The 16,416-nt window shown below is 31.0% G+C and overlaps 1 protein-coding gene across 2 annotated transcripts in view; it reads left to right on the top strand.

Moving 5' to 3' along the window:
- The first annotated feature begins 6,942 nt into the window (after positions 1 to 6,942).
- The window catches only part of LOC122272221 (uncharacterized), a 97,228-nt gene continuing 87,754 nt past the window's right edge, over positions 6,943 to 16,416 (top strand). Inside the window, exons 1-4 of one of the 2 annotated variants that reach the window (XM_087149837.1) lie at positions 6,943 to 7,369; positions 11,842 to 12,026; positions 14,420 to 14,679; positions 15,798 to 15,857. In XM_087149837.1, the coding sequence (XP_087005963.1) occupies positions 7,327 to 7,369; positions 11,842 to 12,026; positions 14,420 to 14,679; positions 15,798 to 15,857 (548 nt within the window). In that variant the 5' untranslated portion in view covers positions 6,943 to 7,326. The remainder of the gene's footprint in view (positions 7,370 to 11,841; positions 12,027 to 14,419; positions 14,680 to 15,797; positions 15,858 to 16,416) is intronic. The other variant, XM_087149838.1, reaches the window with a different exon arrangement.

The raw sequence follows: 16,416 nt of genomic DNA, 5'->3' as shown, positions 1-16,416 counted from the left end.
AAGCAATTACTTTATTTTGACTGACCAACATTTCTTAAATTGCTATCTTGTCTCGTGAATCTGGATGAATTTATGTAGTGCTGCTGCAATTTTAATTAAATATTAGAATTAAATGAAATTTATATTACCAGAAATTTTTTTCTGAACATTAGAAATATTTCGACGCAATCCATTAAAACATACACTCATTAGAATATTTAAAATTAATGAAATCGAACGTAATATCTTACGATCATCTTCTGATTTTTATTATAATTATTAATTTTAAACTATATAGTTCATCATCTGTATCAATGAGGTTTGAAAGTTAAACACTTTTATAAGAATTTAACATAAGGTGATTTGAAGGTAAAAACTTAATTAGAAATTCTAATTTTCGTTCAGGATTCATGTGGTTATGAATTAAGCTTTCTATCTACTGATATTTAAAGCATGCAAACATGTGAAATATTTTTTTAAGGAAATAAATTAATTTCATAGCTCATGAGCAGTAAAGAACAGCTAATTCATCCAATAGTGAAAGACAGCAAAGCCGACCATCCAGAAATAATAGACAATGATAGGAAGGGTTTGGGGGGACACAATTTAAGGCCACCTGAATATAATAAAAGCAGTATTATAATTTTTATGAAAATAATAAATTACTCCTCTAGAAAAATGACATAATCAACATGGGGGGAGCCGCGAAGGCTCAGGGGATAGAGCGTTCGCCTTCCAATGAGGGGAACCGGGTTCGAATGCTGGCAATGGCTGGTTGATACGAATCCGCATACGGCTTGCACCGACCGCAGTGCTGACGCGAAATATCCTCAGTGGTAGACGGGTCATGGGTTAGAGTCTCTTTGCCATCAGACTAACCGAGGAAGGTTCTCGTGGACATCTTCTCCATGTAAGGTCAGTTTCATCAAAAAGTCCTCTACGAAGGCAAATTTCCCTCTATACTTGATCCAGAAGTTCCCTTGTCTTCTGGATTGGGTTCAAAATTACAATATTACGGAGTTGAACATTAGAAATAATGAACCCGAAAATTGGGTAGGCTTTTCCATGACGGATATAAAATAAAATATAAAAAACCATTATGGTGAATGATACAAAGGAAGATCCGACATATCAGCCAAACTTTTTTCAATGAAAATCAGTGCACCTATAATTAAGAGACTCATTAAATCAACAACACTATGATTCTGCGGATCAATTGAACAAATTAATCAGAAGGCAATGAGAAATGATTGATAAACGGATTAAATAATCTCCGAAAGAGAGAATGAATGAGTTATTAAATCAATAAATGAGAGAAAATAAGATAGATGATACGATAAATGAAATAACACAAAATCTAGCTTTTTCTCATTTATTGATTTACAAAATAATTTACAGACTGATTCTTTAATCTCTGTTTATTTATTAGCTTCAACAATTAACTGTAGATTCATTTAATTGTATTCATTGCTTATTCATCTACGAGCCGATCAGCAATATCAATCCCGATAGGCTGACCACCAACAGTGCCCATAGTAGTTAATGAGCTGCAATGGCTCAGAGGTTTAAATCTCAGCGATGAATTAGGCTGGTCGTTACGAATTCAGCTTTCAACTAGCATGGCCATATAATGATGAGGTAAAATATCATCATAGGTAGACGAATCATGGGTGAGAACTTAATTTCTGAATAAAATGCAATTTTTTTTTTAAATGATTGCTTATTTTTTAATACTTAATTGCAATAAATTTTTTGTTTCAATAATCTGTGTGAGTTTTATGAGATGGAATAAATGTTTAGTCTTAAAATGTATTTTGCCAAACAATAATTCGCATCTTGAAAGGAAATAAAAATTTTTTTTAGTTAATTTATTCATTAAAATATTTTTTCTTCTTCTTAAATTTCACATTACGAGTGCTCAATTTTGAAGTATCAATTATTATTTACTTCTTAAAGAAAATTGAAATCACCTTCGAAATTGTTACATACATACATGTTAATACGAAAAATATTTTTCTTTATATTAATATTAGTTCTATAGTTTCCTTTTTTAAAATAATGGGAAAAGAACACGCTTTTTTGTTATGGAATTAATCCAACTTGAACGTCATGAAATCTGCCCCCACTCCTGACACCCCATCAAAAAATTCCTGGCAAGCACTTCCGGGAATGTCGCTAAATTTTGTAGTCAATCACAATATGGAAATAATTCCTGCAGCAGATAAGCGCTCAGAAAATATTTATTTTATTAAAAATAACATTAACTGTTTGAAATTATCGCCTCGCACAATAAAATATAAAAAGTAGATGTAGCTTATCTCCGGAAATTTTGACGGTAAATTGCATCATAAAGAGCAGGAGATGATATTTCCCCCCATGTCTATTGAAAACACCATTCATTAACTTATATTAAGCGATCAATAAAATACAATTAAATATGAGATAAATCAGTAAATACTTAATAAATTAAACATTAGGAAGATTCACTTACAATTGTTTTGTACAAAATGTTATCTGAGAGAAATCTGGTTCGCGTGAGGGCTTTTTGAATGAATGAATAAAATTGTCACAGTACTATGGGGAGGAGTGATGTTGGAGGAAAACAATCCCACCAATGCGCATGAGCCATTAAAAAACTGGTTTGGTGTTTATATAATTCATTATTTATTATTTCCACTGGTATTTTAAATTTTAACTTTTAGTTTCTTTTTGATTAAAAGTTATGGATTATACAATTATACCGTAACTATATCTCCATGGCAAATGCATGCATGATGTCCATTGGCGTAGCGTCTGAGAGGTAGGGGGCAACGCGCTTCGCAAATAATTTTCCTAAACTTCGGAACTTTCTTAATGTTATTAATTTTTAAGAACTCTAAAACCTCCACTAGCTATTTTTTAATTTAAAAGCTCAAAAGCCTTAAAAAATTTTGACAGTTTATATATAATTGAACAAAATTATTTTATGATTATTATTTTTATGCAAAGGCTATCGTAAAAACTAGTCAATGATTATTTCTTTAAAGTTGTTACAATTCGAACTCAATGATACAAAATGTTCGAACAATCAAACAATTATTCATTGAAACAAAATTTAATTAATATTTATTTATTTTTTCCTTATAAATTACAATTGTAGGTAACGGTTATTTAACCCTCCTGGTGGCTCTTTCTTGAAATAGTTTTACTCTTAAAAGGGCGACTATATTTAACAGAGATGTACCTCAAATGGGCGAGGGTCAGACAAAGGGAATGCCTACCCCCTTTTTTCTGAAGAAGATGAAAAAGGCTGCGTCTTAGAGAAGAGTAAAATAAGGAGGCATTACAAAATGCTTTCAAAATATAAATTTTTTAAAGAGAAGAAGGAAGTTATTAATAAAATATTTTTTTTAAAAAATATAATAATTTTTAAAAAATATTAAAAATTATTTAAAAAAAATTAAAATTTAAACATATTTTAAAATTAAATTTTTTTAAACAATTATCAGTCCAAAATTTCATAAAATTCCTATTAAATTCAAAATAATCACTTTGTGAGTCTGATAGTTACCAAACTAAACCTGGTACCATTTCCTCTAACTACTTAAGAAAAATTATTAACAATAATATTATTGAAGAAGACTTTTCTTAGATCATCACTAATAACCAGCCTATTTTAACATTTATTAAACAAAATAACATCAATTCTATTGTGTCTTTTGATTTCCGAGATCTCGTCAATGGCATTCCTCTTTCTAAAGTAAAAGATGTTCTTTTGAGCTATTACTATGATTATAAAAATACCATTGGTTGCGATTTCGATTATTGGGTAATTCTAATTAGTATTTCTCTTTTTATTAATTATTTTTACAAGAGAGAAAATATGTTTTCTCATATAAGTGGTATACCACAGGGATCTAACTTTTCCTCACTTTTAGCTAACTTATTTGTACACTATAATGAAAAAAAGTTATGATCTTAAAATTAATTTTGTTTTTTTTAATTTATTGATGATTTAATTATCTTCAATTTTAAAAGTTATAGAATTTGGTTAAAAAATATTTACCGTGAGTAATAAATCATTCTCCGTAATCATGACGATAATATTAATTTTAATGAAATAAGAAAATATCTGCACTGTTGACTTATACGATGAAAGAAATGATTTTAAATTTAAGTTAAGTTTAAGCACAATATAAACTGCTGTTTGTAGAAAATGCAACACCATGAAGGAATCATCAGAATCAAATGAAATTCGCAGCAAATGTCAATTATAGGATATTATGCAAATTAATAAAGTTTCAGAGCCATCGCGCGTGCGTGGCGCGCGCAGCGCCCTCTGAATTGATGCTGAAAGCGTATAAATAAAGTGCTGTAGCGGGACGTTGAAAATAGTCTATGATTATTTGTTAGTGGCAAACGTTTAGTGAGACCTGAGTATGCCTCCACGACGGAAGAATAAGAAATTCAAGCAACTTACGGAGTTTGAACGAGGGAGGATAATCGGCCTTCGAGAAGGAGGATTTTCCTATCGCGCAATAGCAGCTCGTATGCAGCGGAACAGTTCCACAGTGATGCGAGTTTGGAAGCAGTGGACCGACGAGCACCGAACAACTCGAAAAACAGGCACTGGACGACAGAAGGTGACGTCAGAGCGCGATGATCGACACCTGCTCCGCATGGCGGTGAATGATCGCACAGCTTCCTCCAGGCAGCTGGCAGCACATTGGTCTACTGCTACAGGTGTACAATTGTCGGCTTCGTCAATTCGTCGTCGTCTGCTGCGCCATGGATTGCGTGCAAGGGTGCCATTATACAGGATTCCCCTCACGGCGGATCATCGACGGCTGCGTCGGCAGTGGGCTCTTGAGCACAGAGACTGGCGAGCTGATTGGCACCAAGTTGTCTTTTCAGATGAATCACGCTTCAATTTGTGGACCCATGATGGCCGTGTTCGTGTTAGACGTTATGTCGGTCAACGCTGCCTTCCTGAGTGTATTATTGAACGACATAGTGGTCGAACACCCGGAGTTATGGTCTGGGGTGCGATTTCGTATCATGGACGATCCAATTTGATACGAATTGAGGGTAATCTCAATAGCAACAGATACGTCCGTGAAGTGCTACAGCCCGAAGTCGTTCCTTTCCTTCAAGGCATCCCTGGAGCTATCTTTCAGCAGGATAATGCACGCCCACATGTTGCGCGGACTGTTAGAGACTTCTGTTCAGCACAACGCATGCAACTTCTTCCTTGGCCTGCTTATTCGCCGGATATGTCGCCTATTGAGCACGTGTGGGATATGGTTGGTCAGCGTCTGACTCGTGATCCGCGTCCTGAAGTTTCCAAAGACGAACTTTGGTTGCGCATACAAGCGATATGGAATTCTCTTCCTCAAGCAGATATTCAACATCTGTTTGACTCCATGCCACGTCGTATAGCAGCACTTATTGCAGCGCGTGGTGGCTGCACCAAATACTGATTTCGGACGCTTAATTTGTTTCTTTTGTTTTGAAAATTTCATCATTTATTTGTATCAGTACAAGTCGTTTCTGCATTAAATTTCATTTGATTCTGATGATTCTTTCATGGTGTTGCATTTTCTACAAACAGCAGTTTAGTTTTGGTTAGTTGTTATTACTATACTGCAGAGTATCTACCACTACAAAAATATAATTCCAATCCACTAGTATATAATACATTTTAACTCGCTTCTGAAATGGGGCACCTTTTCATAGGTGACGGTTGACATTGTCGATAGCTACCATCGCCCCAAAGCATAAAACATTGCTTCGTAATCATAGCATTTGCGGAGGGATACACCGGAAGTTTTCTAAACTTCTTCCGGATTGTTAACATTCCGTTAACTATTCATAAATAACGATAGAAATGTTTTAAATAAACAATCCCAAGAAACTGAAGCTGTAAGATATTGCCTGAATTAAAAACTTCCAAAAATACTCAAATAGTTAATAACAGTAGACATATTTCAAGAGCTTCAGTAAACAGGCGCCCATTTTCAAGACTTGCTAAACGTGAATGCGAAGAAACAAAAGTGATTTGAAATTTAAAAAAAATTGGGTATTTACTACATTCCTTATCAGTGCGACCTCTACATCGGACAAGCTAGAATCGCTTTAAAATTTAGTCCTAAGGAGCAAGAGAGATGTGTGCGTTATGAACGAAACATCATCATTTGATGCGCATTTCTGGAATCTTGGTCAAAAATTCAATTTCGATTCGGTCAAAATTATTTTTACCCCTGTCATATCTGCTCATCTTTATATCCTGTAATCTTGTCTTATTCATACGAATGCCACTCTTTTGTTGACGACATTAGTTTCCTACTACCTCTCCATGGCGCTCCTGATTTGCGCTTCTAGTCCACTGTGGTTTTTCTTGTTCTGTTTTTTATTTTTTTTCTCTCTCTCGGCTAATGTGGTTTCTCTAGTTTTGTTTATCCATTTTATTTTTTCATTTTTTTTGGTATTTTATGTTTTTTAAAATTTCAAATCACTTTTGTTTCTTTTCTTTCACGTCAGGCAAATCTTAAAAATGGGCGAGTATTTTCGAAGCGCTGAAAACATGTCGACTGTTATTTCCCATTTGTATATTTTTAAAGGTAATGAATGAAATGCTTGTTTCACAAAATAAAGCCATTTGAATTAATTGCAACATTAAGTAATTAGTTAATATTTTATTCATCATGTATTTGTACCTGTAATAATGATAAGTGGACAGTTAAATAAGTAAGTAATGATAAGTGAACAATTAAATAAATAAGTAATGATAAGTGAACAGTTAAGAAATGATTACAATTAAACGTAATTGCTATTTCGGAACTTCAAATACTCTAAATGTAATCACGTTTCTTATCATTAGAAACAGCCTTAAAAAAGAAATTCTTATCAAATTTTATCGTGATATTGATGGCCTTTCTTTACGAACAAAAGTGTTATAAAAACATGATAAGCTTGAAAAAAAATGAAAACAAATCGATATGAATGAAAATGGCATAAGTACAGTGACAAGGTACAAATACATAATGGCATAGATTTTAACTAAATGCTGCAATATTTTTTTCGATTAAATTAAACGCTTCAAAATAAATTGTTATGACCTATTGCAATTTTTGAAGGAGAATAATTTTCTATTTTTTTCTTAAAAAAAAGATAAATAAAACAACCCGAAGACCAGACTTTTAAAAAAAAAAAAAAGAAAATCGTAGCATAATGTAACTTACGCCATTTTTCCTATCTTTGAATGTTACTTACACAACTTCAAGAGATACAAGCTTGTAATTACAATTTGATTCTTATACTAATTTTGAAGAGCAGCAGTGGTGAACTTGATTTGACAGGGGAACAAACATGCTGATTTCCATAATTGTATCTTTAATTTCTATTCCATTTGGTATGTAGAATTATTATTTTATATTCTTACTCCACAAATTTTCAATTTATCTCAGTGAAAACTGAAAAGGATTTTTCAATTAATGTTTTTCCTTTAGTTTTTAAAATTGTTATGACCCACCATGTTTTTCAAATAACTGAATTTATGAATTTTTTGAAACATAATTAGCTATTTCGCATTTATTTATTTATTGAAGTTGCAGTTTAATGAATGTATTTCTTTCTTTTTTTTTATTTCACTGACTGTAACCTGCATAATTTCAAGAGAGACAAGTCTGTAGTTACAATTTGCCTATAATTATTAATTTGAGAGTAGCATTTGTGAGTTTGATGTTAGTTGGAACACACAGTGCTGATTTCAATAATCGTATCTTTAATCACTGTTTTTTTGCGTGCAGAATTTTTAATTTTGTTTTTCACTTCTTAATATTTATCAAAACTTTACTGCATATCACAGAGAAAATTGCAACGATTTTTTATATAAAACTAAATGCACTTGAATGAATTCAAATAGTTCTATTAGTTCTATGTCACATTTTGAAAAAAAAAAATAATGTTAGCCTTTTCCTCCCTTTTGTCACACTTTAATATACCCTACTCTTTTACATTACACGAAGCAATATTAGCAATACAGAGACAAAACACGAGTTATTATATTTTATTACAAATGTTATATTATATTATATAATTATATGCATGTATATAATATATGCTATTATATATATATATATATATATATATATATATATATATATATATATATATATATATATATATATATATATATATATATATATATATATATATATATATATATATATATATATATATATATATATATATATATATATATATATATATATATATATATATATATATATATATATATATATATATATATATATATATATATATATATATATATATATATATATATATATATATATATATATATATATATAAGTAAACAGAAATCATTAGATAAGTTCAAAATGAAGAATCAAACAAAGAAAAATTATAGACATATGTAAAAAAAAAAGGGGGGGGGAAATAATAAGTAAAAAAATAACAAACAAAAGTTTAAAAAAAAATGATGAAATTTTATTTGAAAAACTGGAAAAAAACCGGGAAATAAAAAGATATGATCTTTTCATCAGCCCAAAGTGAGTCTCCTAAAAGTATACACTACATTACGAAAGTAGTTTGAAGTAACATTTTAAAAAAAAGCAGTTGAAGTTAAGCACCTTTAAAGTAGACTACATTGCGAACGCTTCTTGTAGTCACAGAATTTTTTTTTTCTTAAAAAGTAACTGAAGTTCACTACCTTTAACCCATTCGCGCCGACTGTTACAAATACGTGCCAGCATAAAACCGTATCAATCAGGGTAAAAAGATAAAACTGTTAATCAAAGTAATTCTTTAGCAGTTTATTTGTGGGCTGGGTTATAATTGTTTGATTTATTTAATTCACCATTACTTTAGTTAGTTTAGTTAGGCTGGGTTATAATTGTTTGATTTATTTAATTCACCATTACTTTAGTTCAAAAATAATTAATTAGTTATACTTTGATATAACATTGATTATATATATGATTAAACTAACAATAATTAAAGTGAATGCAAAGTAAGTCTGTCAAATTAGCAATTCCTACATTTAAGTTGCCGTTTTTTATTTATTTGCATCCCGATTCTGATTTTGTACGAATGCTTTAATAAATCACCCGTCCCCATGGGGTTAAAGTTGACTGCATTTCGTAAGCAGCTTGAATTCACTCATTTTAAAAAAAAAGTAGTTGAATTTAACTTCATTTTTGTAATAAAATAGTTAAGTACGAAAAAAAGTGTCTTTTCGGCCGCTGGTCAACTACAGAGGGTAAATTTATTTAAAAATTTAATTAAAAATCGTATTAAGAATGAAAACAACATAACTATTTTCCTGGCGTAAATGAGAAAATCGTTATATTCAGATTGTATTTCATTTTTATAAGTGGTATTTCAAAATGTAATTCTTCTTAAAGTATTAAATCTGGTAATGAAACAAAAAGTTATTCGAGATCATTCGTTTTTCTTCCGTAACTTCTTGACTTTTGAGAAGTTGATAACTCTGTAATAAACATTCAATCATAAACTTTTCCATTTTTTTAATCTCATTGCAAACTTTGAATGACATTGACAGAGACGAGCCAGTTTCATTATCATATTCAATTAAACATAACGTCATAGTTTGAAGTTATTTAGCTGATCCGGATTTGAATTTCGCATTTAATGTAAAGTGCATTAACAATTTTTAAACTTTGAATTTTGATTATGTTAATTGCGTACGTGCAGTTCAGGAAGAAGAAGATCACTGATGCCCAGACGCGTGACCTCTGACGTCAGCGCCAGCTGATCGTTTATAAGCAAAATGGCGTGTTGAAATTAAGCTTCTTCACGCAAGTTAGAATGTTAATTATCATGAATTTAATTAAATACAATATATAGTGAAAGGATTTAAATCTTTGTGAAAGTATCTTGTGAAAGAATATAGAATATGTCATTTAAAGAAAACGATACTTGACGAGCTTGTGTTACTCGAAATAGAATGGAAATAACAGTTCTAACGTAAGCAAATTCTACGTTTTAACAACCAATCAGGATCGAGATACACACACTACGTCACTTGCAGGTATCTATCACTATGAATTTTATTTTCCGTTATCGTTGGCATGTAAATTTGCGTTCTCAGAACTATTTTATTAAGTATATTCTAATATTATTTTTGTTTGAAAAATGTCACAGTCGTTTGAAAAAGTCATATTTTTAAATCATATTTTGCTCCATTATTCACCCTTTTCTTCAAAAGGATTTTATAAGAAAGATCGTATTTGTACAATTTTCACTCGAATTGAAATCGACGAAGACCTTACTAAAAGTCAGCAAAAAGAAATTTCACTGATTACTCTTTCATTTAACAAGAATTTCAGAATCAGCCATACCACTTTTAAGAAATACTTTTGAAAAAAAGGCGTTTTATAAGACCATTTCCACTGAATAACTTTTTGGTATTCGTAAAATCAATACCGTGATTAAAATCTCTACATACAAACACAATGCACTTGTCAATTAAGTAAATCTTAGGAAACTGAAGAGTGAAAATATACTTGTCAATAGATATAAGTCACTCAGTGGGCTGATTGTAAAGACACGGTTCCCAGTAGAACACCGAAGTCAAGCATGACTGACTGCGGTCAGTAAGCGGGTAGGTGACAACTTTGATCAGCCTGCATAGGGACCGAAGTTGAGCGGTATCGGTCCTCGTTAAACTGCTCTACACTAAAGTGCTCGATTTTGCTCAGTTCAACGGGCTACCACAGCAGGGGAGCCATCCCCTATCCAAAGGATCAAAATTGAGATGGAATGTCTTCTGATCATCCTCAGGGATGTTTTCCAGACTGTCCCAAATAGCCCATTATGCATCTCTAGTTCGACGTAAATATAGTACCTACCTACCTTCCAATAAATTAGTTTTTGGTAAGAAGAGCTTTAAAAATTGTGGTCATCATATGCATATCTAAAATGAAGCAATTTAATTTACTTTGAATTTACAGATTAAAAACACCGTATCCCAAGAGATAAAAACTATTACAATTTTAATAGTTTTATCTATTGTCAAAAATAAGGGGAATCCCGTGCCTCCAAAAGAGTTAAAAGGTGTTATTGAACAAAGAGTAAGAATCATTCAAATTAAAATTTGATTTTTTCACAATTTTTAACAATATTTTTACACAAATTTCAAGTAATCGGGGAAAAAATCAAAATTTTTATTTTAGACTGTATAATGATTTAACAGTTTTTTTCCCAAAAATTTTTTAATGATAGCTAAAGTTTCGAAAAATTTCAGAAATGACAACATTTGTCTTCTGACACCCTTGTAACTTATTTTAACGCTATTTTTCGGAAAATAAAAAAAAAACTATATTTTAAGTGCCAAGTTACGTATAGTTTAGAAGCAATGTGATGATTTTAAACTATGCATTGAATCTTGTGAAGAATTATCTGAGCTTTAGAACAGACAAATAACTTAAGTATTTTAAAAGTTATTAAACGTTTTTAAAAGTAACCTGTTTGGAGACAATAGTTCACCTAGACTAAAATTATCAAAATCAATGCCTTATTCGCAATTTTTGAAAAATTTTTATGTGCCCAGGTAATGCAACATTGGAGAAAGTTTTTGAACATTCAAAAATTAGACCACAAACGCTTCTCATTTTCACAAAAGTGTGGTTTTTCTCCATATTCTCGTTTTATGCGATTTTCAAAATAAGCGTAGACAGAGGTGGCTTTAGATATGCTAAACTTAACCTAACAGTCATGAGTAACAGTTGCAAACTCACAGTAGCATATTATTCGCAAAAAAGCATAATTTGAAAAACAGTCTTAATAGTAAAAGTGATGAACTCTGATCACTCTATAATCTTTATTATTTTTTTGCAGAGATTCTTTACTGGATTAAGTGGATTGTTGCATATATCGCTGTTCGGATATACAATGCAAAACATCGTAGAAGATTTGATTTGTATAAACCAACTGCGATTGATGATCCTGAAAAAGTGGGTTTTCTTGTTCCCCAATTAGAAACTGAACTAGAATCACCTCAATCGGAGACCAATTTACTAGAGGTAAGAACCTATAGAGTTTCTATATGGGCAGTTCTAAAAAAAATGGGAGCACAATACAAGTCTGAACTCTAGGGTTTAAGTCTAGTTTTAAGCTTTGGAGGCAAATTAATAATTCTCTCTAATAGCAGGAGTTAACACAAATTATAGTATCAGTTCATTTTAAATAACTTAAATGCTTTTTTCTAACTATAATTTTCAATTATGAACATTCACGGTGTTGACTGAGCCAATGTTAATATTTATAATTTTAACCTAAAGTATTTTTTTTAAATTTATTTTATGACCGCCATTGAACAGCCGACCCAATTTTTGGGTTCACGACAACTAATGCTCAACGCCGTAGCCTTGTAATTTTGAACCAATCCAGAAGACAAGGAAACTCCTGGATCAGTACCCCCAGAGGTATTGATTTGTTGTGGGAACATGGAGGACTTTGAGACTCGACAGATTTAACGTGCATCAGTCACCATTTACTACACGGGAGCCTAAAGTATTAAGGCGTTCATGATATAAATCATCCTATGGTGCTTAAAGCATTCTACTACGAACCCAGAAGTCATTGGTTCGTTTCCTGCCAGCAGCCATTTAACAACTCTTTCAAGCACACTCTCCTCCGTTTTGATTTCCGAACCTCGAACACGCAACGCCTCTGCCTCATTCTTCAACAGATTTACAACAACAAGGGCCGAACTGCAGTGGAATGGTGTCTTCTCCCCACACACAAATATATATATATATATATATATATATATATATATATATATATATATATATATATATATATATATATATATATATATATATATATATATATATATATATATATATATATATATATATATATATATATATATATATATATATATATATATATATTATATCACTAAGCTAAAATTATATCACTAAGATCATCAATCTTAAAGCCTACAGAGGTATGTTGAACCAATAAGCAGTAAATAATATAAACAATAAACGTCTAAATTAAAGTAATATCCAATGAGAAAATGGGTCTTGCTCTAGATTTTTCATATCCGCTCACTTTTCGACTTTATACCATAGTCACAAATAAAGAATTGCAACTGACATAAAAATCAGGTTAACATAAGCACTAGTGAAAAAGCAGCATATCATGATGAAATAAAAAAATAGTAGAATATAGTTTTGGAACTTCTTGGAGTTGATTTTTTATCCAGACTGAGTTTTTTCTTTATAAATAAGGAAACTGAAGGAGGAAAAAAGTTTGTGACATATTAGGAAACGTATATTATTTGAAATTAAAAACCATTCCAGTCCATTGGACCGTTAAAATAAAAAATACTGTAGCTTTTCAAACCTAAATGTGTTTATTAAAAAAAAAAACTTATGATCAACGGGTAACCAGTTATCTCAATAAAAAATAATTAAATAATTAATAATTAAAATAACTTATAACCAACTAGTGATCTTATAATGTGATTGCAATTTTTCACTATATTTGTTCCATAATGTTTTTATGAAATATTTTTGAAACAAATTGTCATTATCGTTTGCGTGAACAATTATTTTTGCATAATCTGCGCTTTTCATCGTTTTCTTCTTGTTGCAATACCCTTTTTTGGGGGGGGGGGAGGGAAATTTTAAAGATAATAGAGAGGTATAGCACTTTCACATAGCATCCTGCACGTCCATGTACAGGCCGTAAAATAAAAAATATACTTGAATAACTTTTGATCTAATGATTCGAAATATACGTTTTAGGACTCCATCTTAATGGTCCGAGGGGGTGACCTTAAAGCTGACGATATTTCAAGTTATGAAATCAAACATAAAAACGTAATTTCTTTAAATAAACATACTTTCTCCCCCGACGGATTCGGATTTCTGATCTTCAAAATATAGGCGGTAGCTGCAATTTGGGAAATATGGTCTCAATAGTTTGGTCAGGAGGACGATCTAAAGTTTGGACCCTTTCAGGTTAATTTTACTTCATGCAAATTTTGCCACATCTCGAAAACTTTTTAAGCAAATTGATAAGTTTTTTGCACACGATTATAAAATTCGTCTGTCCGAAGATAATTTGATGCAAAAAATAACTTTTGGAAAATATTTGTTATTTTCCATTATTTTATTTAATAATAGTCGAAAACAGTTTGAATTGCAAGGTAAATAATTTATTACATCATTTTGAAGAAGGTAATTTTGCATGGCAAAATACAAAACTCGTGTGTAATCGGTCGAACTCAGAAATAAAAGTTTGAAAGTAAAATTTTCTCTTTTGCATTTTTGCAAGCTGATTTACAGTGGCGGTAAAAATATGTATTAAAATATGAACGTTTGTTCAATTTTTATCACCAGTTCTAAAAAATTGTATGACCTGTTGGGATCCTCGTTTCAAGATCACGTATCTTTTTCAGTCTGCGGATGAAGTACTGTTCTATGGAATAAATTCGAAGGCAGAATGTGCTCTGGTCCGCATCACAAGAGGCTGCAATCAGGAAGCCGAAGCCTGGATATATTTGAAATTAGCTAATGGCACGACTTATCATCTTGCCGAACACGTCAACTATCAACAACCCTTTGAGGGAAAATGCCTGATGTTTTCTTGTGGGAACTTACAAATGCATTATTTGGCGCCTATGAGGAGATGGAGAATACAGTACTGTGGTTCCTTAATGTAAGTAATTTAATATTTTTTAAATCATTTTTAAGCAATTTTTCATTTTAAAATTTAAATATGCTACTGAATTACGTTATGTAGTTGCAAAAGTTAAAAAATTAATTAAAAAAAATTGTAAAAATAATTGTAAAAAAAATTAATTAATTTCCAGACAGACTGATATAAAATTACTGCTGCTTTTAAAGGCACTTAACTCTTTCATCGCAACGAACGAGATAACTCGTCTTCCAGGAATATTCGGTATGCTCTATTGTTATATTAGTGAATATAGTGATTGATTATTTTTTTTCAAAGTAAAATACACAAGTTTCAAACAAATTTGGGCTTTGTATCAATTTTAGAGCTGGGGGGGGGGAACTCTAAGAGCAGAGGGTGGAACAAACGTACGCCTTTGCCGCAATGAAAGTGCTAATGTCACTATCATGGTCTAAAAACTTGCAAGAATAGACGGGACCTTTCCCAGAATTAAAGGACAATTATACTGTATTTACAGCGGAAGATTTTACAGTGGTAAGGGGAAATTATATCGAAGAATCAACTTTGCAAAAAATAATTTTTATGAAATTTTTCTCCGTTGCCAGGCTACCCAAATTCTATGATTGTTAGGCAACGGACTTGCTCGAGGTGAAAAATTCTCCATAGTAGTATAGAGTGTTTCCTTGTTAGTGATATAGGCTATAATTTTGATTTTAGTAAATTTACAAAATAAGTTCATGCTCAAAACAATTTAAATTTTAGTTGAAAAGTTTAGTCATCAGAAAGTGCGATTTTAGAAATTAAAATACTCACGTATATTAATTTTTAATTTATTACATGCAAACTAATTTTTAAGGAACCTAACCCTAGGGCTTATCTGCTTCTTTATCTAACATAATATAAGCTAAAGAGAGGGAAAAGGGGAGGGAGAGAAAATGAAAGCAAATGTAAGGGAGAGTATATGAGACTAAATTAGATTAGAGAACGGGTGAGAAATATGAACTAAATAACGTTAATACATAGTAAAACATGAAAACATAATTAAAATTTAAAACAACTGTAAACTATAGATAAAGAGATTTACTAAGTTATATTACTAAATCAAGTGAAGTTAATTATATTTATTTCTCTTATTTTAGGCGAAAATCTGAAAATAAAGAATTACCTGAAGGAAAGACTTTTGTGAAATTCGTGTTTTTGTAAGCAAATTATTGTTTTTCCTTTTGTGTTTTTAAAAACTATACTTCAGATAATATATTTTTTCTTAAAATGTAAGGACAATTTCAAAATATAGTCTGAAGCTCAAAGGAATTAGCTTTTTGAGATAAAGTATTTCTAAGTATTTATTTATTTATTATTTTTTTAAAAATTTTACCAATTGCAGTATTTATCAATTGTTCGGTTAGTATAGAAGCATTTATTTTAAAGTCCGGAAAACCGATGTTTTCCGATGGGTATTCCTGTTTCTACTTTAAAGACTATTATTCATGATCGTCAAAAAATTGAGGAACATGCTAAAAGATAGCCTGACTGTGCTTCTTTGTGTGAACTCTGATGGAAGTGAAAAAAAAGATCATTCTTTTAGTGATAGGAAAATCAAAAAATTCTAGATGTCTAAAGAATATCAAAACTCTTCCGCTGGACGACAATAAGAATGTGTGGATGACGACCGAAATTTTTACTAGATGGCTGAAAAAATTAGACAATCTTATGAAGTGGCTAAAGCGAGAAATTTTTACTATTTATCGACCAATGTCC

Source organism: Parasteatoda tepidariorum, chromosome 8 (assembly GCF_982258835.1).
Source record: "Parasteatoda tepidariorum strain Cologne lab strain chromosome 8, Ptep-v5.0, whole genome shotgun sequence".
Classification (NCBI taxonomy): Eukaryota; Metazoa; Arthropoda; class Arachnida; order Araneae; family Theridiidae; genus Parasteatoda; species Parasteatoda tepidariorum.
This window is presented reverse-complemented; position numbering and strand designations above follow the sequence as displayed.